We start from the raw sequence: 26,218 nt of genomic DNA, 5'->3' as shown, positions 1-26,218 counted from the left end.
GATATAAGGAGGTTGTTGGTAAAACATGGATATAAGGAGGTTGTTGAAAAATCATGGATATAAGGAGGTTGTTAATAAATCATGGATATAAGGAGGTTGTTGGTAAACCATGGATATAAGGAGGTTGTTGGTAAACCATGGATATAAGGAGGTTGTTGGTAAACCATGGATATAAGGAGGTTGTTAGTAAAACATGGATATAAGGAGGTTGTTAATAAATCATGGATATAAGCAGGTTTGCTTACCCGGACCGGCTCTTGCTGATGAGGATCAAAGCACACGTGACGATGCATGCCAACGCGATGACCACGCCCACAGCCACGCCCGTCACGCTGCGTTGGTCCATGTGGTACAGCCCGTCTGGAACGCACAGGGTTAATGTATAGACCGTCTGACAACACTGGGTTTAACCCATTCTGACCTGAGATCAGATTCTAAAAGTGTCTTCTACATCCTGACAGTTTTCTGAAAAAGCTATGTTTATACGTCAGTCGTTCTTCGATTTTTCAAAGATAGCAGATCTACAAGCTCGTGACGTGCCACTTGGTGGCGCGCTATGAGCTTGTAGATCTGCTATTTTTAAATAGCTAAAGCATAACATAATGCTAACATTATGTTTTCCATGGAATACTTTCATTACCGCAAGCAAGGAAATATCTCGTTTTGTTGTGTTTTGGATACATTTATTTATTTATGTAATAAAGCGTAAACATTTTAAACGGGGGGGGGGTGTCTCACCTGGGGTGTCCTGGGCGGGGGGGATGTTTTCCGGGGGGGGGCGGTGGGAGTGTCTGTTCTTGCGGTGGGACCCCCCGCGGTGCGGCGGGGGGGCAGGGGGAGGGGCCAGCTCCACCGCTAGGCTAAAGGGTCCGTCTCCCAGCAGGTTGGAGGCGGAGACTTTGACCATGTACGTCTGTCCCGCTGTGAGGTGTTCCAGCAGAGCCATGCTGTTACTGCCTGTTGGTGGAAATATTAGATTAATATTCATATTAACTTTGAACTCTGCCTTGTTCCCAGGCCCGGATTAACAATTGGAATGGAACTGACTGGAGCCTCAGGGCCCTGTGCTCCAGGGCCCACAGCCTCCAGGGCCCTGTGCGTAGCAGTTAGCATAGCGGTCAGACTCACACTCTACATTCAGTCAGTGGTTAGCATAGCGGTTAGCGTAGCGCTCAGACTCACCCTCTACATGCAGTTAGTGGTTAGCGTAGCAGTTAGCATAGCGGTTAGCGTAGCAGTTAGCGTAGCGGTCAGACTCAACCTCTACATTCAGTCAGTGGTTAGCATAGCGGTTAGCGTAGCGCTCAGACTCACCCTCTACATGCAGCACCTTCCAGCGTCCCTCCGTGGCGGCGTAGCTGTTAGCGTAGCGGACGGTGTAGCGAGTCACCAGGACGTTGCTCTCCTCGGGCGTTCGCCACGACGCCAACGCTGTGTCCTCCTCGATGAGCATGACCTTTAACCCCGCGGGGGGGCGGCTGGGCGCTGTAGGGGGGGGGAGGGGCGCCACACTATGATTATTACATTCCCCAACGGATGCCAACGAAGAACCTGTTACAGCGCCACCAGGAGGCCGATGTTTGCTGAGCACATTTGATTACGTTACTCGTACACATTTTAGCCATACATTACGTAAATCGGTATACACTATCTCCATAGTCATGTGATCAATACGGCCCTGTCCGCTTCCCCATATCACATCCCCATTGGCTAAGGTTTGTCTTCCAAAGTTTGCAGGATTGGTCCGTTTTGAACAAAATGCCACAAATCATGGCGATTTCCGTGAAAATATGCACACACATTACCACTAGGCTGAGGAAGGAATGCCACGTAAAATAATTCAAATCAGCCTCATAGCAAACATGTAAAACAGCCCCACCTTGTGGCGGAGTGTGGTATAACACCACTGAGCTCCATGGAGACGACCTCTGGTCCACGGTGAGACGAACCGCCAGCTCATACATACTGTTCTGGTCCAGACTCTGGAGAACCGCGCTCTGATTGGCTCTGAGGAGAGAGAGGGGAGGGGTTTAATATGGTAATGAGACGAAACACCAGCTCATAAACACTGTTCTGTTCAAGTGAGCCGATGAGAGCGCTCTGATTGGCCCTGAGGAGAGAGGGGGAGGGGTTTCGTAGTGAGTCCCTACAATCGTACAGATAGTGTTCTTACATGGTGAGGTTTGTCGCTTACGGATGTAAGGAATGAGTGCATTCGCCATGTATCTGAAGGAAGCCTGAATCTAACCACTCAGTTTAAGTTTACCCTATTGTTTTAGGATTAGTTTATTTAGCCTTATTGGGTCTTTGTTTAGGGTTCATTCACCCCATGGCTCCTCAATTAGCCAGTGGCAGGTTTTATGACTAGCTCGTGGCTTCCTGTGAGGTTTAGGTTTAGCGTTGGGATTTAGGTTTACGTATTTGGTCTATTCTTTAAAACTAGATATTTTTTTGTTATTTTAGTTTTTACTGTTTCCATTAAAAAAAAAAAAAAAAAAAAACAGGCTCTTCTAATTAACTTTATATTTCAAGGTGTCCCTGTCATGAGTTTCTCTTTTGTTTCCTGGGCCCGGTGTCTAATGGCCCATTGGGTGTCAGTGACACCTTTTGCTTCGTGTCCCAGGTTGGCTTGGTGTGGAATATGCTAATTTGTGCCCTATATTCAAAGTCTGATTTACATTGATTGTTGGTTGTGTTTTAGTATCTATGTCGCTGTGGAGTTTTGGTACAAAATCAAAACAACTAATATTTTGGCATGTTTAAACCTCCAGGAAAATCCGTGTTGAGGTTCTTGATCCATTGTTTTTCATTAAAACGTCTTTGTCCTACTGTCCAGTTGGGATTGTGTTGAAGTCCAGGTATACTTTTAGAGCTTCAATGCCGTGAGTCATGTAATGTTGAACAATCCTTTTAGTTGACTTTTTTGCATTGTTAATATTGTATCTGTGTTGTCTCAGCCTTGTAGCTATTGTTTTACCTGTTTCTCCGATATATTGTAAGCCACAATTTTCACATGTGATTAAATGAACACAGTTGCTGGTGCTGGCTGTTCTGTTGTTTAATCTCCAACATGCGTTTGTAGTTCTATTTTTAACAATTTGTTTGGGTTTGAAGTATTCTGGTCTCTGGCGTGCTGGTGTGTTGATTCCTTTTAGCTTGCTGTGTAAAAGATAGTCTTTAAGATTTTTGTTTTTTCTGTAGGCCGATAATCCTTTTTTCCCCTTTTTTTTAAAGTTTTGCTAAAACTGGTATTTTTTTTGGCAGAAGGAGAAGGAAAAAAAACTAACAATAACAATAGAAGACCAAGTCCTTTCAGGACTGCTTGGTCCTTTAAATAAAAAAAGATCATATATAAATATACAATAAAGAGAGTTCCACCGTGTTCAGTTTGGAACATACAGACACAGGTTTGTGTTTCCACCGCATTGTGTTGGACGGAACAATTGTCATTGTTTGATGCCTAGCTGAATGGTTAGAGAGCCTGTCTGGAGAGAAGGAGTCTCCTGAGGTTTGAATCTCAGTAAGTGATGCTGAGAGGTGGCTCACCATCAGGTGGGATGAGATGTTGAGCCATCATTTCATGATCTTTCTGCTGTTCCTTCGTCTGGAATGTGGTCTCGGTTGTTATTGCTATTGTCGTCTGTTGTCATTGGTTGCCATGGCTGCCAGTTCCCACCTGATGTTGTGTGGGAGTTCTGATTGGTCCAGAGTGTACTGAATAACTTCTAGCTTACATAACGTCTTAAGACAAGGACTCAAGTCTAAGATGAACAGCTCATCAGAGATAGTGTGATCTCCTTTTCTTCCTCCAAAGAAGATGATTTGTTCTCCCACAATGCAACGGCTCAACTCATACAATGGACCTGGTCCTTTCCCCTTGGCCTCAACCTTCTTCCAGGAGAAGGTCTCTGGACTGAATTTCCACACATCATTGAAGAAGGTCTGGTTAACGTTGCAGCCACCAAATATGTACAGCTCTCCATTGTAGATAAATGCTGAATGACCACAGCGTCCTTCTGGTAGAAGTTGTGCAGAAGGTGTGTCCAGCCAGGCGTTTGTCTCTGTGTCAAACACTCTGATGCTGTTGAGGACCCGCTGGTACCCCCTCCAGCCCCCGAATACAAACATCTTTGTCCTGACGATGTTGGCAGAGTGACATTTTGAAGCAGGAGGTGGAGTTCCTCTGGTATTAATTAAAGTCCAGACCATTGTGCTGGTGTCCAACTTGTACATGTCATTAGTGGATCCAGTCAGCTTGGTGTGTCCTCCATGGATAAACATGACCTTCTCCAACACACAGGCTGAGTGGCCCCACCTCTTCTCTGGAACAGTCCCAGAAACCCTGGGTTGGGACCATCTGTGGGCGTCGACATCAAATGCATAAAGCACATTGCAGTAAGGAACACCTCCCCAGATGTAGACTGTATCTTCAACCAACACAGCTGTGTGGCTGCCGCGCATGGATGGAACCTCAAGGTCAACGTCTCCTCTTCCTGGTTCCACTGGAGGTAACTTCTTCCAGCATAAAGACACTGTGTTGAAGACATGGACATCCATCTGTCCCTGCATGTTGTTGACGGTCCATTCATCCATCTGTTCCATGTTGTTGAAGGTCCCTCCATCACAGCGGCCTCCAAAGGAATACAGTTTGTTCCTCACTGCTACAGCAGCATGAAAGGCTCGCTTTGGTCCTTCTGCTTTGGAAACGGTCCAAGACAACATCACTCTGTCTGTCTGTCTGTCTGTCTGTCTGTCTGTCTGTCTGTCTGTATCTTGCTCTCTTCTCTCTCTCTCGACGTCTACAGTCATTTTCAACACGGTGCATCATCTTATATCTTCTGGTGTGAAATCACACGAGACACAAACTGTTGCCATGCACGCCTTAACGACGCCAATTAGTGCAGCTGTTCTTCATCTGCACCCTTTGAACTCTATTGCTATATTTATTAGTTCATTGCGGCTACCTTGGGGTCTATGGATCTATGGGTCTTCCACACGCTACAGGGTTCCCTAACACTGAGCTGTGTTGTATTTTGAGGCTGTGTGTGCGTGCGCGCGTGCGCGGAATGTGCTCAAGCTAACTGGCTGAGCACGGAATGTGATGTATGGTGATAACAGTTCTGCTCACGGGTGTGATTTTTTTCTCCATATCGCTGTGTGAGAGACAGTCCACTGAGCAACTCAAAGTGAGGCTGAATGACAAGCATTTTGCATTCCGGCTCTTTGAGGGGAGCTAGCGCCCCCCTATGGCCGGCTTGGTGTGTTTGTGTGTTAGTTACATGGTGATGTGTAGCGGGGCCCTACGGCTGTAGATATCATAATATCTTACATGGTGACGTATCGTACGGTGGTGTCGTCATGGGGCCCTACGGCCGTACAGATATCTTACATGGTGACGTAGCGTACGGTGGTGTCGTCGTGGGGCCCTACGGCCGTACAGATATCTTACATGGTGACGTAGCGTACGGTGGTGTCATCGTGGGGCCCTACGGCTGTACAGATATCTTACATGGTAACGTAGCGTACGGTGGTGTCTTCGTGGGGCCCTACGGGCGTACAGCGGACCGTATAGCTCACGGGGCGGTTGTTCGGGAAGTCCGGTCGCCTCCAGCTCAGCAACACGGAGGGAGAGCTGTGATTGGTCGCCACGGCGGTCACATGGTCTGGGGGGGGCGGGAGCGGCGTCACGACCGGGTGGTCTCGCGTGGCTGAGGAACACATTTAACATCTTTATTTGCATTCACATTTTACAAGAAATGTCTTGAACACAAACAATAGTGGATGTTATAATATAATAATATAATATATATATAATATAATATAACAATAGTGGATGCGCAAACTTGAAAAAGAAAATTCTACAACAAGTGCTTCAGGTTACAGATCACGGGTACAGGAAGCATCGCCTTCTCCATATATGGTCGACTGCCAATTATTGCAGACACTGAACAGAATTTTGCCGATGCCTGATCAGCTCTCGGCTTATTGGGGCATGCCTGCAATCTGCAGGCCCCTCACCACTGATTTATGGACATTACCGAGGCTTCCGAATAGGAACACGAGTAGTTTACTGTAGCCAAGCTGTATAATAGCATCCTTAAGACGCTGGTACTTAAGCACCTCGGTAAGGAATGCCTCTTCCAGACTGTGGTCACTTCTCTACTGTCCTCATCAACAACAACAATATCGGGTGTATTGGCTGTGACATCTGAAAAAGCATCGTTTTATTGTGCATGAACATGGCAGTCACTTACACACACATCCAGGCGTGCTGACAGTCTGGTCGACATGGTAACCGTCTCCAGCATCACTGAACGCCAAAAGTTTGACGTGATACTTCCTCCTGGGATCTGATGTATAAATGCATACAATATATACATCAATATACATCAATATATACATTAATATATACATTAATATATACATTAATATACACATTAATATACACAACAATATATACATTAATATATACATTGATATATACATCAATATATACATTCATATATACATTCATATATACATCAATATATACATTAATATACACATTAATATATACATCAATATACACATTAATATATACATTAATATATACATACATCAATGAATACAAACAAATACAATGTCCATCTATTGGCCAGAGAATCACTGTGTTTACTCATTTATATCCATAATAATACATCTTTCCCTTAAAAAAAACCTGCACTAGTTTTACACAAATGTAATGTATTTAAATGTAATGTATTTAAATGTAATGTATTTAAATGTAATGTATTGGCTAAACTAGAGTGCTGCCCGTTGGGCACTCTAGTTAGGGTTAGCAGTCAGGGTTAGGTTAGTTAGGGTTAGTTGGCACTGGCCAACTTGGAACGATGCAAGTTGGAAATGCATTCCCCACCCAGTAATTATGTCTGTGTCCCCTTTATGCCCATATATGGAGGTCTTAGTCAGCCATCTAACAAGACAATACCTCAACATGCCACTGGGTGGTGCTATAACGCTGGTGTAAGTATTATCCAGTGATGGATTTTGAGGTAGGCCTTATTGAGCATTTTCAAATCCAATACTTTTACCTCAACTGGAAATACTTCTAACTTCACTACATCCCAGATGGAAATACTTCTAACTTCACTACATCCCAGATGGAAATACTTCTACTTCACTACATCCCAGATGGAAATACTTCTAACTTCACTACATCCCAGATGGAAATACTTCTACTTCACTACATCCCAGATGGAAATACTTCTAACTTCACTACATCCCAGATGGAAATACTTCTAACTTCACTACATCCCAGATGGAAATACTTCTACTTCACTACATCCCAGATGGAAATACTTCTAACTTCACTACATCCCAGATGGAAATACTTCTACTTCACTACATCCCAGATGGAAATACTTCTAACTTCACTACATCCCAGATGGAAATACTTCTAACTTCACTACATCCCAGATGGAAATACTTCTACTTCACTACATCCCAGATGGAAATACTTCTAACTTCACTACATCCCAGATGGAAATACTTCTAACTTCACTACATCCCAGATGGAAATACTTCTACTTCACTACATCCCAGATGGAAATACTTCTAACTTCACTACATCCCAGATGGAAATACTTCTAACTTCACTACATCCCAGATGGAAATACTTCTACTTCACTACATCCCAGATGGAAATACTTCTAACTTCACTACATCCCAGATGGAAATACTTCTAACTTCACTACATCCCAGATGGAAATACTTCTACTTCACTACATCCCAGATGGAAATACTTCTAACTTCACTACATCCCAGATGGAAATACTTCTAACTTCACTACATCCCAGATGGAAATACTTCTACTTCACTACATCCCAGATGGAAATACTTCTAACTTCACTACATCCCAGATGGAAATACTTCTAACTTCACTACATCCCAGATGGAAATACTTCTACTTCACTACATCCCAGATGGAAATACTTCTAACTTCACTACATCCCAGATGGAAATACTTCTAACTTCACTACATCCCAGATGGAAATACTTCTAACTTCACTACATCCCAGATGGAAATACTTCTAACTTCACTACATCCCAGATGGAAATACTTCTACTTCACTACATCCCAGATGGAAATACTTCTAACTTCACTACATCCCAGATGGAAATACTTCTAACTTCACTACATCCCAGATGGAAATACTTCTAACTTCACTACATCCCAGATGGAAATACTTCTAACTTCACTACATCCCAGATGGAAATACTTCCAACTTCTAACTGACGGGGGAAAAAAAGGAAACTAAATGAAAACTAAACCATGATGACTAAAACTAAGACAAACTTGTAGATAAAAAGAAAACTAGACTAAAATGTTAGGAAGGGACCTATAGTGGAACAAGAGATCCAGTATAAGTCATTTTACATTTGGTTGCATGGTGAAAATAGCAGATCTACAAGCTTTGTAGATCGGCTATTTTCAGCAAGGGTAAAAACAGTCATTACGACGGCATCAAGGCATGACCAAAATACATTTTAGTCGACTAAATCAACTGTAGATTTAGGCTAGTCAAAGAACTTAGTCAGGTGACTAAAATGTGACTAAAACTAAATTAACCCATTCTGACCGGGCACCCATTTTGGTGTTAGCATCATGTTATGCTTTACCTATTGAAAAATAGCAGACCTACAAGCTCATATCGCGCCACCGAGTGGCGCGATACGAGCTTGTAGGTCTGCTATTTTTGAAAAATTCGAAGAACGACTGACATTTTTAGAATCTGATCTCAGGTCAGAATGGGTTCATCAGACCAGTGTGTGTCCTGTGGAAACCTCGTATGAATCTGATCTCAGGTCAGAATGGGTTAAAACTATTCAAGAGACTATAGTTTTAAATGTGCTGTGAGTAGGAGGCGTGTTTTTTGACTGATTGATTGAAATATTTATTAACAGTTTGCAGAATTACAGTAACATTTCAAGCACAAACTCAATACAAAGACTGTTAACTGTGAGTGGAGGACGACCCAATTAAGCCTTACACTTGTTTACAACAGGGTCCACATTGTTCAATTCATCAAAACATTTAGAGAGACAAACAAATAGACACTTCTATGTAGTTAAAGAACAGAACAGGAATTCATCATATAGGAAAAGCAAAAAGGGAAAAGATACACAGTGTTGACCACTGTGTTGCCCAGGTTGGGGGAGGGGAGGGTTCGTTTAGCAGGGAGGGGGAGGGGAGGCGGGCGGGGGGGGGTCAAGAGGAACAGAAGGAATCAGGGTTCAGGGTGGGTGGACAGGGGGGGGTCTTTTGTGTAGCCTCCTGTGTTGTCTCTGTGTTCTTGGCCTTCAGTGACAAACTTGACGCTGACGGAAAGACGGTGAAAACGTCTCAGAGAGAGAGAGACGTACCACCGGGTTGACCTCCGCGACCTCACAGGAGTATACGCAAATTAATAATAACAATAGCTCAAATGTATATAGCGCTTTTCTAAATACCCAAAGCGCTTTACATGGAACAGACTTAGGCTCAACTTATGTATAACTTATTTTAATGCATTTTATGCAGACGTACATAGCACTCTATAGAGTAGACTCATACTTTCATTATATAGATATTCCACTGTTACGTTCTTATCTTACTTATGATCCTAGATGACTGTTTCTATGTAGAGCGTTTGGTGGACCCCCAAATCACCCCCCCCCCCCCACACACACACCTCCTCCCCGCCCCCAACCCCTACCATAGACCCGGTCACATGACTCATTTGCATATTGGACAGCAAAGGGAGAGGGGGGGGGGGGGGTCGGTCCCACGCCTAGAGGTCGCTAGAGGTCACGGCTGCTGTTCAAGTCCAGCTGAAGTGTGTGTGTGTGTGGGGGGGGGGGGGCATAGGGGTCGGAGGTCATATGTCATGGGTCAGCTCTGGCCCCACACACACACACACACACACCCACACACACCCACACACACACACACACACACACACACACACATGTGCGCGCACGCACACACACACACACACACACACACACACAATGGCCAGCGGTCATTATGCAAGGCAGGACATCTGGACCGTGACCTTTGAACTCTAGAGTGTGTGTGTGTGTGTGTGTGTGGGGGGGGGGGGGGGGGGAGGGGGGGTGTCTGTATTGATCACAGATGCTAATTTATTTTTTTAGTCAAATACGTTTTAATCACTTTGATTTAAAAAAAAAGAAAAACACCCAAAGGATCTCCTTCAGTCTCTGATTGTCACACCGTAGGTCTCCTTCTCCTACTATATTTAGATTTAGTTTTATTTCATGTCCCTTTGCTATAAGATGACTCAGCGTTACTGTAATATAGTGTACGTCTTCTAGGTGAAAGAGCATGCCACTGATTGAGAACATTATTTCCACCTGTGCTGATTAGCATAAGATCCCCTGCAGCCTGTTGTAGCCTCTGAGTGTGCTGTGTGTGTGTGTTCACTTCTGCTTGGAGAGTCAGAGTAAAGACCTGTGTTTACTTTGAATGCTCTCCAAGTGTGGTTATTTAGAGTCCCGGAATATTACAGTTACTGTAACCAATTTTGGACTGAGGTCAATTACTAAAAAGGCTTCTGAATTCTGACAGTTTTCTGAAAAACCCTATGTTTCTATATCAGTGGTTCTCACAGGGTTAAACCCTCATGTTTCTATATCAGTGGTTCTCACAGGGTTAAAACCTCATGTTTCTATATCAGTGGTTCTCACAGGGTTAAACCCTCATGTTTCTATATCAGTGGTTCTCACAGGGTTAAAACCTCATGTTTCTATATCAGTGGTTCTCACAGGGTTAAAACCTCATGTTTCTATATCAGTGGTTCTCACAGGGTTAAACCTCATGTTTCTATATCAGTTGTTCTCACAGGGTTAAAACCTCATGTTTCTATATCAGTGGTTCTCACAGGGTTAAACCCTCATGTTTTCTATATCAGTGGTTCTCACAGGGTTAAAACCTCATGTTTCTATATCAGTGGTTCTCACAGGGTTAAACCCTCATGTTTCTAATCAGTGGTTCTCACAGGGTTAAAACCTCATGTTTCTATATCAGTGGTTCTCACAGGGTTAAACCCTCATGTTTCTATATCAGTGGTTCTCACAGGGTTAAAACCTCATGTTTCTATATCAGTGGTTCTCACAGGGTTAAACCTCATGTTTCTATATCAGTTGTTCTCACAGGGTTAAACCCTCATGTTTCTATATCAGTGGTTCTCACAGGGTTAAACCTCATGTTTCTATATCAGTGGTTCTCACAGGGTTAAAACCTCATGTTTCTATATCAGTGGTTCTCACAGGGTTAAACCCTCATGTTTCTATATCAGTGGTTCTCACAGGGTTAAACCCTCATGTTTCTATATCAGTGGTTCTCACAGGGTTAAAACCTCATGTTTCTATATCAGTGGTTCTCACAGGGTTAAACCCTCATGTTTCTATATCAGTGGTTCTCACAGGGTTAAAACCTCATGTTTCTATATCAGTGGTTCTCACAGGGTTAAACCCTCATGTTTCTATATCAGTGGTTCTCACAGGGTTAAACCCTCATGTTTCTATATCAGTGGTTCTCAACCTTTTTCATGTCAAGGACCTGCAGAATTGTCTGTATTTGGCTGCCGACCCCCATCTGAAAACATGTAGTTCCAGGGACCCCCCCCCCCCCCCAGAAGCATTATTTGTACGACATCATGTCTACGACATCATGTCTACGGACAGGCACTAATGCTCATTGGTTGGAAACCCGTGGTCAGTCGATCCAACAGATTAATATATTTAGTACAGAAAAGTTCTCCCGCTCGGGTGGGCGTGGTCTAATCTAGTGTTTGAGCGACAGATGGACTCACCCAGGCCGGTGATTGACAGGTGGGCGTGGCTGGCGTTCAGGGTGATGCTGGGCCGTTCCGGTCGCCTCTCCTCGCGGTACGAGAGGCGGAAGCCCCGGACTAGCAGACTGGTGGCGGTCCCACCGCCAGGACCCCCAGGAGCCCCAGTGGGACCCCCAGTGGGACCAGCGCTACTGGCGCTGTGCCAGCGCGCCACGATGGAAGTGCAGTTCACTGGATCCAACTGGAGCACAGGGGCACCGGGAACTGAGGGAGAGAGAATTAACACACATGGTTTTAGTTCGTAGGTCCACCAACATGTGGACCGCCCTACCGCGTAGGTCCACTAACATGTGGACCGCCCTACCGCGTAGGTCCACTAACATGTGGACCGCCCTACCGCGTAGGTCCACCAACATGTGGACCGCCCTACCGCGTAGGTCCACCAACATGTGGACCGCCCTACCGCGTAGGTCCACTAACATGTGGACCGCCCTACCGCGTAGGTCCACTAACATGTGGACCGCCCTACCGCGTAGGTCCACTAACATGTGGACCGCCCTACCGCGTAGGTCCACCAACATGTGGACCGCCCTACCGCGTAGGTCCACTAACATGTGGACCGCCCTACCGCGTAGGTCCACTAACATGTGGACCGCCCTACCGCTACCACGTCACCCGCTTCGTGTAGGTCCACCAACATGTGGAACGCCCTACCGCGTAGGTCCACTAACATGTGGACCGCCCTACCGCGTAGGTCCACTAACATGTGGACCGCCCTACCGCGTAGGTCCACTAACATGTGGACCGCCCTACCGCGTAGGTCCACTAACATGTGGACCGCCCTACCGCGTAGGTCCACCAACATGTGGACCGCCCTACCGCGTAGGTCCACTAACATGTGGACCGCCCTACCGCGTAGGTCCACCAACATGTGGACCGCCCTACCGCGTAGGTCCACTAACATGTGGACCGCCCTACCGCGTAGGTCCACTAACATGTGGACCGCCCTACCGCGTAGGTCCACTAACATGTGGACCGCCCTACCGCGTAGGTCCACTAACATGTGGACCGCCCTACCGCGTAGGTCCACTAACATGTGGACCGCCCTACCGCGTAGGTCCACTAACATGTGGACCGCCCTACCGCGTAGGTCCACCAACATGTGGACCGCCCTACCGCGTAGGTCCACTAACATGTGGACCGCCCTACCGCGTAGGTCCACTAACATGTGGACCGCCCTACCGCGTAGGTCCACTAACATGTGGACCGCCCTACCGCGTAGGTCCACCAACATGTGGACCGCCCTACCGCGTAGGTCCACTAACATGTGGACCGCCCTACCGCGTAGGTCCACTAACATGTGGACCGCCCTACCGCGTAGGTCCACTAACATGTGGACCGCCCTACCGCGTAGGTCCACTAACATGTGGACCGCCCTACCGCGTAGGTCCACCAACATGTGGACCGCCCTACCGCGTAGGTCCACTAACATGTGGACCGCCCTACCGCGTAGGTCCACCAACATGTGGACCGCCCTACCGCGTAGGTCCACTAACATGTGGACCGCCCTACCGCGTAGGTCCACCAACATGTGGAACGCCCTACCGCTACCACGTCACCCGCTTCGGATGTTATCACCCGACAGTCAAGAGAATGTTGGCGATCAGCACCTTAGAAATAGCGAGTGGCCGTGCCGAGCATTGCGACGGCCACCAGACCCGACTCAGTGCCGTCCGAGTTACGGCAGAGAATAGTAAATAAGTGTACCTTTGCCGCTGTGGACGCGGGGGGTCCTGTGGGAGGTCCAGGCGCTGGGCTCACACCAGCCCACCCTGGTGGCCGCGGCCAGGCGTAGCAGGTAGATGGTGTCGGGCTGCAGGCGCTGCAGAGCGTAGCGCGTCACGTTGTCCGACAGCTCCACCGTCTGGACGCCGTCTGTCACTACCGCTAGGCCCTCCTCGCTCCCTGGAGGGTTCAGGACAATAATTCTGAATAATAACTAACACTAAAACATTTCTGATGACTAAAATATGACAAAAAAGTCAACACAAATTTTATTCAAACAACTATCATGACTAAAAAAAATTAATAACTGTCAACACCACTGACCCCGTGGCTCCTCCTCGTCCTCCCGCGCGGCGGCACTAGCAGCAGCGCTGCGCCACGCTAGCCGGTACGCGCGCACGCGGCCGCGGCTCAGCTTGGCAGGCAGGGGGCGCCAGATCACCTGGATGTCTGTGGGACCCGCGCTGCTCAGGGACAGCTCGGGGGTTCGCAGAGGAACTGTTGGGGGGGAAAACAATAAAATAAATAAATCTACGTCAAACATCGAACACAGCAAACGAAGAGATAAGAATAAAGAGTACAAAAAAAGAGAAAACAATGCGTAATGAAAATCACACCCGTGTGAAGTGAGGGGCGCTCTTATCATCATACATCATGTTATGAAAAACTGCATTTATGTGATTGGTTTTGACGACTTGCTCGTCTACATAATGACATACATTTTCCCTTCTTTGTCGACGGCGTTTAATGTCTGTGTGACCTGTTCCGACATGCGGCTGATAGTTAGATAGATAGATAGATAGATAGATAGATAGATGTAATATTCTCACCATCCTCCAGGGTGTGCTGTGTGACCTGTTCCGACATGCGGCTGATAGTTAGATAGATAGATATATAGATAGATAGATGTAATATTCTCACCATCCTCCAGGGTGTGCTGTGTGACCTGTTCCGACATGCGGCTGGCTCCCATGGGCATGTACGCTACGATGTAGAAACTGTAGTTCCGATCAGACTCCAGGTCGTCGATGATGTAACTGGTGGTGTCGTTCCCGATGACGGCCTGGTACTCCTCGTTGTTCAGACCTGACCCCGAGAGAACACACACACACACAGACACCACGTTAAACACTTAACTGTTTCCGCGCCATTGCCGAAGCCCTTCGGCAATTGCGCTTTTCTAGTGCATTCGAACAAGCGACCCATAATGCTACTCACGTTAGCCGGTTAGCTAGCTGTGTTGTTAGCACAGCACTGGATCGTCGTCGCCATAATAATCCATTATTATTATGGTATAGTATAGTTAAGCTATATTACACGAGAGGGTGTGGTTTAACGTGATTATTGCCACGACAGTGATGCGGTAAGGAATGAGACGAGGTCGAGTTCCGCAAGCATAACTGAAGTGAGTGTAATATTGCAATTATAACACGGTTACCCTTAAAACTAAGAATATCGCTGAAAAAATATATTTTTTAAATGACAGATGTAGTCACTACGACCACAAATGTCCCAAGAAACTAGCTAGCCTAGCCACCGAGTTTTCTAGCGCTCTGGGAGAACAGAGCAGCTGAATTATTTGTTTTGATTAGGTGGTGAACGGTGCTGGTTTAACCCACGGCTAGAAGGCCGTTTCAACCAATCGGATTGCTTCCTCGAAACGACCTGTGGCACAACATAGTATTTAGTTACCTTCTGCCTTCATGTAGTGAACAGAGTAAGCGATGACGCGCTCGGCGTTGTAGGACGGCCGGCTCCACGCCAGCAGGATGGCGGAGGAGGAGATGGTTTCCGCCGTGACGCGGCGCGGCTCCCCGGGGCGGTCCTCTGACATCACCACCACCAGGCGAGCGGGCGGGGCCACGGCGTAGCCCGCCGCGCTCTGCGCCGCGCACTGGTAGATGGCCTCGTCCTCCGGGATGATCTGAGTGATCACCAGCTTACTGCGGAAAACACGATAAATACACACAGACACGATAAATACACACCGACCGGACACGATAAATACACACCGACCGGACACGATAAATAAACACCGACCGGACACGATAAATACACACCGAACGGACACGATAAATAAACACCGACCGGACACGATAAATACACACCGACCGGACACGATAAATACACACCGACCGGACACGATAAATACACACCGACCGGACACGATAAATAAACACAGACACGATAAATACACACTGAACGCACACGATAAATTCGTTCTTATAATCCAGAGTGATTTACAGTATAAAGTACAGTAAGACATTCATCAGACGTTCTTATAATCCAGAGTGATTTACAGTATGAAGTACAGTAAGACATTCATCAGACGTTCTTATAATCCAGAGTGATTTACAGTATGAAGTACAGTAAGACATTCATCAGACGTTCTTATAATCCAGAGTGATTTACAGTATAAAGCATGTACTGTACCTGTTGTACATCTGGATCCTGCCATTCAAGGTCACTTCCTGTGCGTTCTTGAGCCATGTGACGCGAGGGGGCGGGACCCCGTCGGCACGGCACAGGAAGCGGGCGGTGCCGGCCCGGGGGCGTGTCTGGCTCTCTGGACGCTCCGCGATGGACGGAGGCACTGGAACACAAGGGGTTAACGTTTAACACCCTGAGTGCACAGGACGGAGTTCTCCGTTCCGTCAGTTAGTAACGCCCATCATCAACACCTCCGTAACCTCAGGCTGCGTCCCGTCTGCCCTCAAGTCAGCCAAGAGTAACGCCACTCCTCAAGAAACCAACCCAACCGACCCCTCAGATGTCAAGAACTACAGACCGGTATCACTCCTTTCATTTATTTCTAAAAACCATTGAACGTGTTGTCTCCAACCAGCTCTCTCTCTCCATCTCTCACAGAACAACCTGCTGGATCCCAACCAGTCCGGCTTTAAGAAGGCCCACTCCACAGAAACAGCCCTGCCGGCAGTCACAGAAGGCCTACATGCTGCCCAAGCTGCTTCCCACTCTGCAGTAGTGATTCTCCTAGACCTATCGGCAGCATTTGACACAGTGAACCACCAGCTGCTCCTAGACACCCTAGCGGATCTAGGCATCGGTGGAACGGCACTAAAGTGGTTCTCCTCCTACCTCACCGACCGGACCTACCAGGTTTCCCCCCGAACCCTCCAAACTCGGGTCCCACAGGGATGTGTACTTGGTCCCCTCCTTTTCTCACTGTACACTAAATCCCTTGGCACTATCATCTCTGCTCACAATATATCCTATCACTGCTACGCCGATGACACACAACTGTTTCTATCCTTCCCCCCCCTCTGCCACTCAGGTGGAAGAGTGCATCACTGCATGCCCGGCTGACATCTCACAGTGGATGTCCTCCAACCACCTCAAGCTGAACCCAGACGAGACTGAGCTTCTCTTCTTCCCAGCTAAGTCCTGCCCTATGCGGGAGCTAACTATTTCCGTAGACAACGCCCTGGTAACGTCTGTCCCGACAGCCAGGAACCTTGGTGTTGTCCTGGACAGTCAGCTCTCATTCAAAACTCACATCACAGCTGTCACTCAATCCTGTAGGTTCACACTCTATAACATACAACGAATTAGACCGTTCCTCACCCAGGAATCAGCCCAGCTCCTAATCCAGACAACAGTCTTGTCAAAACTCGACTATTGTAACTCCCTCCTTACTGGCCTACCAGCATGTGCACTCAAGCCTCTCCAGCTGATCCAAAATGCCGCAGCTCGCTTGGTCTTCAACCAGCCAAAATTCTCACATGTCTCCCCCTGGCTCCCTCCACTGGCTCCCGGCCGCTGCCCGCACAGAATACAAAACTCTGATGCTGGCATTCAAAGCAACCAAAGGCATATCTTGCAAGTATGATCGAACCCTACAAACCCTCCCGCGCACTCAGATCAGCCAACGCAGGGAAGCTGGAAGTACCCTCACTAAAAACGCCGGGACAACGCTCCACACGTCCCAAACTCTTCTCATTGCAGTCAGAACTGCAGCATCACTCCCAATCTTCCGCCGTAGTCTGAAAACCCACCTGTTTTTAATAACAGATCTATAGTTTTGTGTTTTAATAACAGATGTATAGTTTTATACCCAGCACGGTGACGTTAGCAGCAGCCATGGCGTAGCGCCGTGTTCCGGGCGTGGTGGCGCGGCAGACGTAGGTCCCGGCGTGGCGGGCCTTGGCGACGTCCATCAGGAGGTTCCCGCGGCCGACCACGCGGGCGTCGGCGTCGATGGGCCGTCCGTCCGCACGACTCCACGACACCACGGGGGGCGGGGCAACGCCGTCGCCGCCCGCCGCAACGCACTCTAGCACCACCGCCTGGCCGAGAGGCGCCGTGACGCTCTGCGGAGCGAACAGGATCCTGGGCCGATCCTGGGGGGGCGTGGCTTCAGGACCTGTAAATATTATACATAAAGCCATAGATCAGGGGTGGGCAACTGGCGGCCCGGGGGCCACATGAGGCCCCCGCCTTCACTTAATCAATAAAAAGGTTACTTGTAGATCGGCCCTCTGGAGTGAGTGTGGAAATATAGAGCGTCGCAGTCCCTCCCCCTTTCAGAACGACGAGTGGCCCAGGAAATAGATCCCAATGAATTTTCCTCATAGGCTTTTCTTAAAGTATTTATTTAAAGACGGTTACGCCGCGGACAGAGCCAACTCGGATCGTGACAAATCATGACAACGAACACAATGTTTTGGGGCCGAATGGCCGATCAAATAATTTATGAGAAGAAAAACAAAACAAATAGTGTTGTCTTCCTGCCTTTATTTCCTTCTTTCTACTGATTTGATCGGCCCAAAATATTGAGCTAATGTGTGATTACTGTCACACATTAAGCATCCTGAATTATAGCCATGTTAATATTTGTACGAAACCAAACCCGTTTGTATGATGACGTAATGATGATGTAATGATGATGTAATGACCTGTGGTGACGGTCAGCGCTGCGTCTCCACTCTTCACAGAGCCAATCAGGAGGCTGGAGGCGACACACCTGTACCGACCCGAGTCTGACGATTGGACGTTGGAAATCTGGAGCACTCCATTGGGCAGCACAGTGATTCTGTACGTACAGACACACACACACACACACAGCACACGCACACACACACACACATCACACACACACACACACACACATCACACACACACAGCACACGCACGCACGCACGCGCACACACACACACACACACACACACACAGCACACACACGAACACACACACACACACAGCACACGCACGCACACACACACAGCACACACAGCACACGCATGCACGCACACACACAAACGCACACACGCGCGCACACACACACACACACACACAAACTTTAGTTAGAGTTACTTTGTAGATTTTAGATTATTTTTACATTATCCATACTTTCTCTGGCAATTTGAAAGTAGCTGAGCTTCTGTCTGTCTGTCTGTCTGTCTGCATACCTGTCTGTCTGCCTGCATACCTGTCTGTCTGTGTACGTACCTGCCTGTCTGTCTGCATACCTGTCTGTCTGTGTACGTACCTGTCTGTCTGCCTGCATACCTGTCTGTCTGTGTACGTACCTGTCTGTCTGCCTGCGTACCTGTCTGTCTGTGTACGTACATGTCTGTCTGTCTGCATACCTGTCTGTCTGTGTACGTACCTGTCTGTCTGTCTGCATACCTGTCTGTCTGTGTACGTACCTGTCTGTCTGCCTGCATACCTGTCTGTCTGTGTACGTACCTGTCTGTCTGCCTGCATACCTGTCTGTCTGTGTACGTACCTGTCTGTCTGTCTGCGTACCTGTCTGTCTGCGTACGTACCTGTCTGTGTGCAGAGGAAGTGCTGTGCGGTCGCGCTCCCAGGTGATGGTGACGGCTTGGGCGCGGGCTGATGATGATGTCACTGGTTGTTGGGCGCGGGGTGATGATGTCATCAGTGTGCAGGAGAAGCGAGCCAATGAGCCGTGGAGGGTCGTCAGGGCGACGGGATGCTCCGCGAACTCTGAGGCACCTTTAAAAGAAATCACACCCGCGTGACGTGAGCGCCGCTCCTATCAGCATATACATACATCGTCTCATTTCGGCCAATCGCAATTTGCGTCTTCACTTTTTGTCCTCAATATGTAACTTGCTCAATAATATGTAACTTGCTCGGCCAATCAAATCATCGCTAGAATTCATATAAACACACAAGTCTGGGCTAGCGACCCAGTCTGGGCAAGCGGCCGGGCTAGCTAGCGGCGTTGTCAACGTTACAACGTTGACAATGTTTTTACAACACACACCAAAAGCTGGACAAAGAGGGCCCTAAATAAATCACACTTGTGTGAAGTGAGCACCGCTCTTATCATCATACATGATCATATACATCACACTCTGCTCGACCAATCAAATCATCACAAATGTCATTCCGGCCAATCAGAATTTTCATCTTCACTTTCCTGCATCTCTGTGTGCGTGTGTGTGTGTGTGTGTTCGTGCGTCACGGTGTGTGTGTGTGCGTGCGTGTGTGCGTGCATTGATCGTCAGCTGATTCCTCTGACCAGCTGAGAGAGAGAGCGCAAGGCTCGCTATTGGCTGATTCTTCCCATGACCAGCTGGCTGTCTATTGGCCAGCTGCTCCGATCGATGGATCAATGGATCAATCAGGCGGACTGATTGAACCAATCAATGCTCTGCCTGATTGATTGTCATTGATAAAGGATCAATCAATGCCCTGCTGCCTCCACCAGCACACAATAGCTTAAAGGATCTATTTCTTTGTTTAAAATGAGTCTTAAAGGAATAAGAGATACTTCAGTAACGGTGTTAAATAGCTCTATATTGTGACAGTAATCATTGCTATAGAGTGTGTTCAGTTACAGTGTTAAATAGCTCTATATTGTGACAGTAATCATTGCTATAGAGATATTAACAGTAACAGTGTTAAATAGCTCTATATTGTGACAGTAATCATTGCTATAGAGATATTAACAGTTACAGTGTTAAATAGCTCTATATTGTGACGGTAATCATTGCTATAGAGTGTTGTGTGTTCAGTAACAGTGTTAAATAGCTCTATAGTGTGACAGTAATCATAGTGTGTTTAGTAACAGTGTTAAATAGCTCTATATTGTGACAGTAATCATTGCTATAGAGTGTGTTCATTAACAGTGTTAAATAGCTCTATATTGTGACAGTAATCATTGCTATAGAGATATTAACAGTAACAGTGTTAAATAGCTCTATATTGTGACAGTAATCATTGCTATAGAGATATTAACAGTAACAGTGTTAAATAGCTCTATATTGTGACAGTAATCATAGAGTTATAGAGTGTTGTGTGTTCAGTAACAGCGCCTCGCAGGCCGTTGTGAGCTTGTAGATCTGCTATTTTCACAGTGTTCATAGCAGCTGGAACAGAGTCTAACTAAATGTAATTAGTGCACCCAATTAGATCTCCGAACTGCCTTACTATAATACTATTGGCTGACTGAAGCAGTGCTCTGACCAATGGGGTGTCTTTGTTTCACTGTGTTGTGTCTGTTTATTCCTTAAATAACCCCACTCCCCCCTCCCCTTCTCCCCCCTCCCCAAAAACGTCCAGTCCATGACAATAACCATGACCTCTGAACTATGAACTCAACCACCCCCCCCCCCCCCCCCTCTGCAGTCCCAGGAAGTCAATACCATGTTGGATCAATGTCACCCCCCCCCCCTCCCCTCCATAAAATACAGACCAGGCGTCTTCAATGTTTTCAGAGAGAGAGAGAGAGAGAGAGAGAGAGAGAGATGGACCCCCTTAGCTGAGAGAGAGAGAGAGAGAGATGGACCCCCTTAGCTGAGAGAGAGAGAGAGAGAGAGATGGACCCCCTTAGCTGAGAGAGAGAGAGAGAGAGATGGACCCCCTTAGCTGAGAGAGAGAGAGAGAGAGATGGACCCCCTTAGCTGAGAGAGAGAGAGAGAGAGAGAGAGAGAGAGAGAGATGGACCCCCTTAGCTGAGAGAGAGAGAGAGAGAGAGATGGACCCCCTTAGCTGAGAGAGAGAGAGAGAGAGAGAGAGAGAGAGAGAGAGATGGACCCCCTTAGCTGAGAGAGAGATGACATTTCCCCTTCATTGTCAACATAGTTTAATGTTTGTCAACAGAGTTTAATGTTTGTCAACATAGTTTCAACATAGTTTAATGTTTGTCAACAGAGTTTAATGTTTGTCAACAGAGTTTAATGTTTGTCAACAGAGTTTAATGTTTGTCAACAGAGTTTAATGTTTGTGTTTAGGGACAAGATGATGGACATTTTCCCTTCATTGTCAACGGCGTTTTTAAAACAAACATTGAACTAAAAACAAACATAGGAGGGGCTAGGGGACAGAGAGAGAGAGAGAGAGAGAGAGAGAGAGAGAGAGAGAGAGAGAGAGAGACATAGGAGGGGCTAGGGAGAGAGAGAGAGAGAGGCGCCGGTCAATGACATCACAAAGCACCTTCCTGGTTGACCTCCGACCTCCTGGACAGAAGGAGAGCACAGCGGAGGCTCCTCCCCCTTTTAACCCTCTCACGGCCCCTCCCCCTCCTCCACCCTTAACCCCTTCACAGCCAGGGTCCCCCCCCCCCTCTTAACCCCATCACTACCGGCCAGGGAACCTGTTCCTCCTCAACGCTTCGTAAACGCGTCGTGTCCATCTGTGTTTGATGGGCTCCTATAGACCGATTCCGTAGCGGGTTTCATGGTCGCAGCCTACGTATTTCCTGTAGGCGGACTCGACGTAGCTGCGGGGTTTAAACCCTCACCAGGCGCACCTCTTCCACTACAGTGAACGGCAGAGTGACTGATGTTAGTTTGCCTCAAACTTTACTCCTTTACCTGCTTTTTTACTAACACTAACATTACAAAGATGCCCAGAACATCGATATGAACCTGTGTATAGTTTATGGCTGCTCCAACAGTAGTGGCAACATAAAAAATAAATAAATACGGAATGTCAAAATATCCACCGCGGTGGCTGAGACCAGAGCCATTGAGTAATGGTTGAGACGAAGCAGTGAAAGATACATAACGCCAGTCTTACCCAATACCAAATCTTTCTGTTTTATTAACACAAGGCTGCTGTACTTTATACCTCATACTTTAAATGCTTAGTATGAGGTATAAAATACAGCAGCCTTGTGTTCATAAAACAGAAAGATTGGGTATTGGGTAAGGCTGAAATTATGTATCTTTCAGGACCTTTCACTGCTTTGTCTCAACCATTACTCAATGGCTCTTGTCTCAGCCACCGCGGTGGATATTTTGACATTCCGTATTTATTTATTTTTTATGTTGCCACTACTGTTGGAGCAGCCATAAACTACACAGGTTCATCTCGATGTTCTGGACATCTTTGTAATGTTAGTGTTAGTAAAAAAGCAGGTAAAAGAGTAAAGTTTGAGGCAAACTAACATCAGTCACTCTAGGTTCACATCCATGGAGAGACCCCCCCCCCCCTCCCCAAAGTCACTATAGGTTCACATCCATGGAGAGACCCCCCCCCCCCTCCCCAAAGTCACTATAGGTTCACATCCATGGAGAGACCCCCCCCCCCCTCCCCAAAGTCACTATAGGTTCACATCCATGGAGAGACCCCCCCCCCCCTCCCCAAAGTCACTATAGGTTCACATCCATTGTGAGACCCCCCCCCCCTCCCCAAAGTCAAAATGCAAAGTGTGTACAGCGCTCAGGTCTGGTGAATACTGTGTGTGTGTGTGTGTGTGTGTGTGTGTGTGTGTGTGTGTGTGTGTGTGTGTGTGTGTGTGTGTGTGTGTGTGTGTGTGTGTGTGTGTGTGTGTGTGTGTGTGTGTGTGTGTGTGTGTGTGTGTGTGTGTGTGTGTGTGTGTGTGTGTGTGTGTGTGTGTGAATAGCCACAGCTGTCCACTGACTGACCACCGCCGCCCGGTCTGTTGTGTTCCTCCGAGCCGGATCAGGGTTCAAAGGTTAAAGGGGTCACTCGGAACAAAGAGTGGAAAGTGTGAAAAAAACACCAACAAAAAGGCCTTTGAGAGATTCCTGCTGCGTCGCAGCGCACACACACACACACACACACACACACACACAGTACCAAGGTTAACTAAAACTAACTAAAAAACGAAAACTAGAATTAAAAAATAAATGTAGTTAACTGAAAATAAAAATAAATTAAAAACAATAACTAAACTGAAACTGTATTGTGTGTTAACAAAACTAACTGAAATTACAGAAAAAATACCCTATTCGATTCATTTCCTCATTTCTCCAACAAGTTTTACGGCTGTTTTCAGCACCGTACGGCAGCATGTAGCCACACTTTACGTTGCTCGTTTACATTCTGCACTTCCTGAAACTGACCCGTCTTAAGTGAGTGGTACTGTACTGAACTGTACTGCCCTACTCCCTGGCCTGTGTGTTAGGCTGTGCAACAGTGACGCTTTGATGTCTTACTTGTGATAGTCAGTCGTGATCTTTGGCTGAGGATGGCTCCGTATCGGTTCTGGAGCAGGCACTGGTAGAAGCCCTGGTCTGATGGACCCTCTGGACCTTCTGGACCCTGGTCTGAAGGTCCAGGCCTGGCGCTGGGCAGGTACAGCGAGCCGTTGGCCAGGAGGAACAGGCGTTGGTGGCTTATTTGCTCCTCTGGCGTCAGGAGGACGCCATCTTTGAGCCACCTGATGCTGATTGGAGGGTGGCCGTGCGCCTGGCAGTCCAACAGGACGGGGCTCTTTGGTTGGACGGTGACGTCACATGGTTCCGTGACGAAGGACAGCTCGCTGAGACTGCCTGGAAGGGGGGGGGGGGGGGGAGAGGTTTAAATTGTGAGTTTTATAGGAGTTTTATGTGGCAGCGGTGGCCGAACGGTTTGCGGAGCGGTCTTGATATCGGAAAGGTCGCTAGTTCGTATCCCCGGACCGGCACGTTAAAATGACCACCGCTGAAGTGCCCTTGAGCAAGGCATAAACCCCTACCATGAAATGTTCTATGAGCAGGGCCTGGTTGTAAACAAGTTATTGAGCTTAGTCCAGTTACCCTGGGTAAACATATAGTACCTTTCCTTTCCTTAGTCCAGTTACCCTGGGTGAACATAGTACCTTTCCTTTCCTTAGTCCAGTTACCCTGGGTAAACATAGTACCTTTCCTTTCCTTAGTCCAGTTACCCTGGGTAAACATATAGTACCTTTCCTTTCCTTAGTCCAGTTACCCTGGGTAAACATAGTACCTTTCCTTTCCTTAGTCCAGTTACCCTGGGTAAACATAGTACCTTTCCTTTCCTTAGTCCAGTTACCCTGGGTAAACATGTTACCTTTCCTTTCCTTAGTCCAGTTACCCTGGGTAAACATGGTACCTTTCCTTTCCTTAGTCCAGTTACCCTGGGTAAACATGGTACCTTTCCTTTCCTTAGTCCAGCTACCCTGGGTAAACATAGTACCTTTCCTTTCCTTAGTCCAGTTACCCTGGGTAAACATAGTACCTTTCCTTTCCTTAGTCCAGTTACCCTGGGTAAACATAGTACCTTTCCTTTCCTTAGTCCAGTTACCCTGGGTAAACATAGTACCTTTCCTTTCCTTAGTCCAGTTACCCTGGGTAAACATAGTACCTTTCCTTTCCTTAGTCCAGTTACCCTGGGTAAACATAGTACCTGACTGACAGGCATCAGTGTTCACATTGAGACCCTGTCTGTCCCACATTGTGACTGACAGGCATCAGTGTTCACATTGAGACCCTGTCTGTCCCACATTGTGACTGACAGGCATCAGTGTTCACATTGAGACCCTGTCTGTCCCACATTGTGACTGACAGGCATCAGTGTTCAAATGTCCTGATAGTTAGTCTCCTAATAGTTGTCTTCCTAACAGTAAAGTATACATGATGTGACAGTGATGGAGGCAAGAATAACTGTTGAGGAGAGGAGAAAACAAGACTAAGTGTTCAGGAGAGGAGAAAACAAGACTATAACTGTTGAGGAGAGGAGAAAACAATACTAAGTGTTCAGGAGAGGAGAAAACATGAAATAAATGCTTAAACACTACTGCAGGTGTAATGTTAGAGCCCACAGAGGACATGTAAATATGAAATAAATGCTTAAACATGTAGCTATAGGTGTAATGTTAGAGACCACATAAGTGAACCTTTTCAAGCCTGTTTTCTCAACTCTCTGTTTCTCTGCAAGACATTAACTCTATAAGCCATATCTCCAAAACTGGAGGGTCAAACTGAACAACCAATATGTCCATTTGAAGCTATGATTCCCTGCTTTCACATGGCATGCACACATAAGAACGATGGAAGATGTAAAGTAATGTAGAGTTACTTACTTGATGAAGGCAGCAGACACAGACCACAGTAGAGCATCCACCTCCATGATAATAAAGGCACTGCTTTCATCTTGAACTTGGTCATCGTTGGTCACTCACTGCGCAGAAAGCAAACAAACTCCGGTAAAGTCCCGACATGTACCGTCCATCACCCCGTATATATATAATATTACCTGCTAAACTTGAGGTTTACGGGCTAATCTAAGTGCCCTTAATATAATTGGCCCGTTAATGAATCCCTCTTTTCACGCAGTGTGCGTAATATCGTTATATAATCCAGATATAAATCCTTTAGGAAAGATGCAGATCCTCTCTGCTACGAGGCTCTGCCTTG

General features: G+C 47.0%; 2 protein-coding genes across 2 annotated transcripts in view; both read right to left on the bottom strand.

Annotated features, from left to right (window-relative positions):
* The window catches only part of LOC308314675 (protogenin B-like), a gene marked incomplete at both ends in the record, with an annotated part of 28,475 nt that extends 2,506 nt beyond the window's left edge, over positions 1-25,969 (bottom strand). The window contains 17 exons of the mRNA XM_080762306.1: positions 246-360; positions 739-957; positions 1,315-1,485; positions 1,880-2,007; positions 5,510-5,708; positions 6,261-6,350; positions 11,853-12,098; positions 13,602-13,769; positions 13,980-14,117; positions 14,541-14,705; positions 15,312-15,562; positions 16,053-16,212; positions 17,695-18,003; positions 18,536-18,672; positions 19,409-19,598; positions 24,017-24,352; positions 25,885-25,969. Of these exons, the coding sequence (XP_080618432.1) occupies positions 246-360; positions 739-957; positions 1,315-1,485; positions 1,880-2,007; positions 5,510-5,708; positions 6,261-6,350; positions 11,853-12,098; positions 13,602-13,769; positions 13,980-14,117; positions 14,541-14,705; positions 15,312-15,562; positions 16,053-16,212; positions 17,695-18,003; positions 18,536-18,672; positions 19,409-19,598; positions 24,017-24,352; positions 25,885-25,969 (3,107 nt within the window). The remainder of the gene's footprint in view (positions 1-245; positions 361-738; positions 958-1,314; positions 1,486-1,879; positions 2,008-5,509; positions 5,709-6,260; positions 6,351-11,852; positions 12,099-13,601; positions 13,770-13,979; positions 14,118-14,540; positions 14,706-15,311; positions 15,563-16,052; positions 16,213-17,694; positions 18,004-18,535; positions 18,673-19,408; positions 19,599-24,016; positions 24,353-25,884) is intronic.
* LOC308313636 (nuclear factor 7, ovary-like) overlaps positions 1-26,218 on the bottom strand; it is a 283,858-nt gene that overhangs the window by 233,453 nt on the left and 24,187 nt on the right. The window lies entirely within an intron of this gene.

This window comes from Protomyctophum bolini (assembly GCF_963924005.1).
Source record: "Protomyctophum bolini genome assembly, chromosome: 4".
NCBI lineage: Eukaryota > Metazoa > Chordata > Actinopteri > Myctophiformes > Myctophidae > Protomyctophum > Protomyctophum bolini.
Note: the sequence above shows the minus strand (reverse complement) of the source record. Positions and strands in the feature narration are given on the sequence as shown.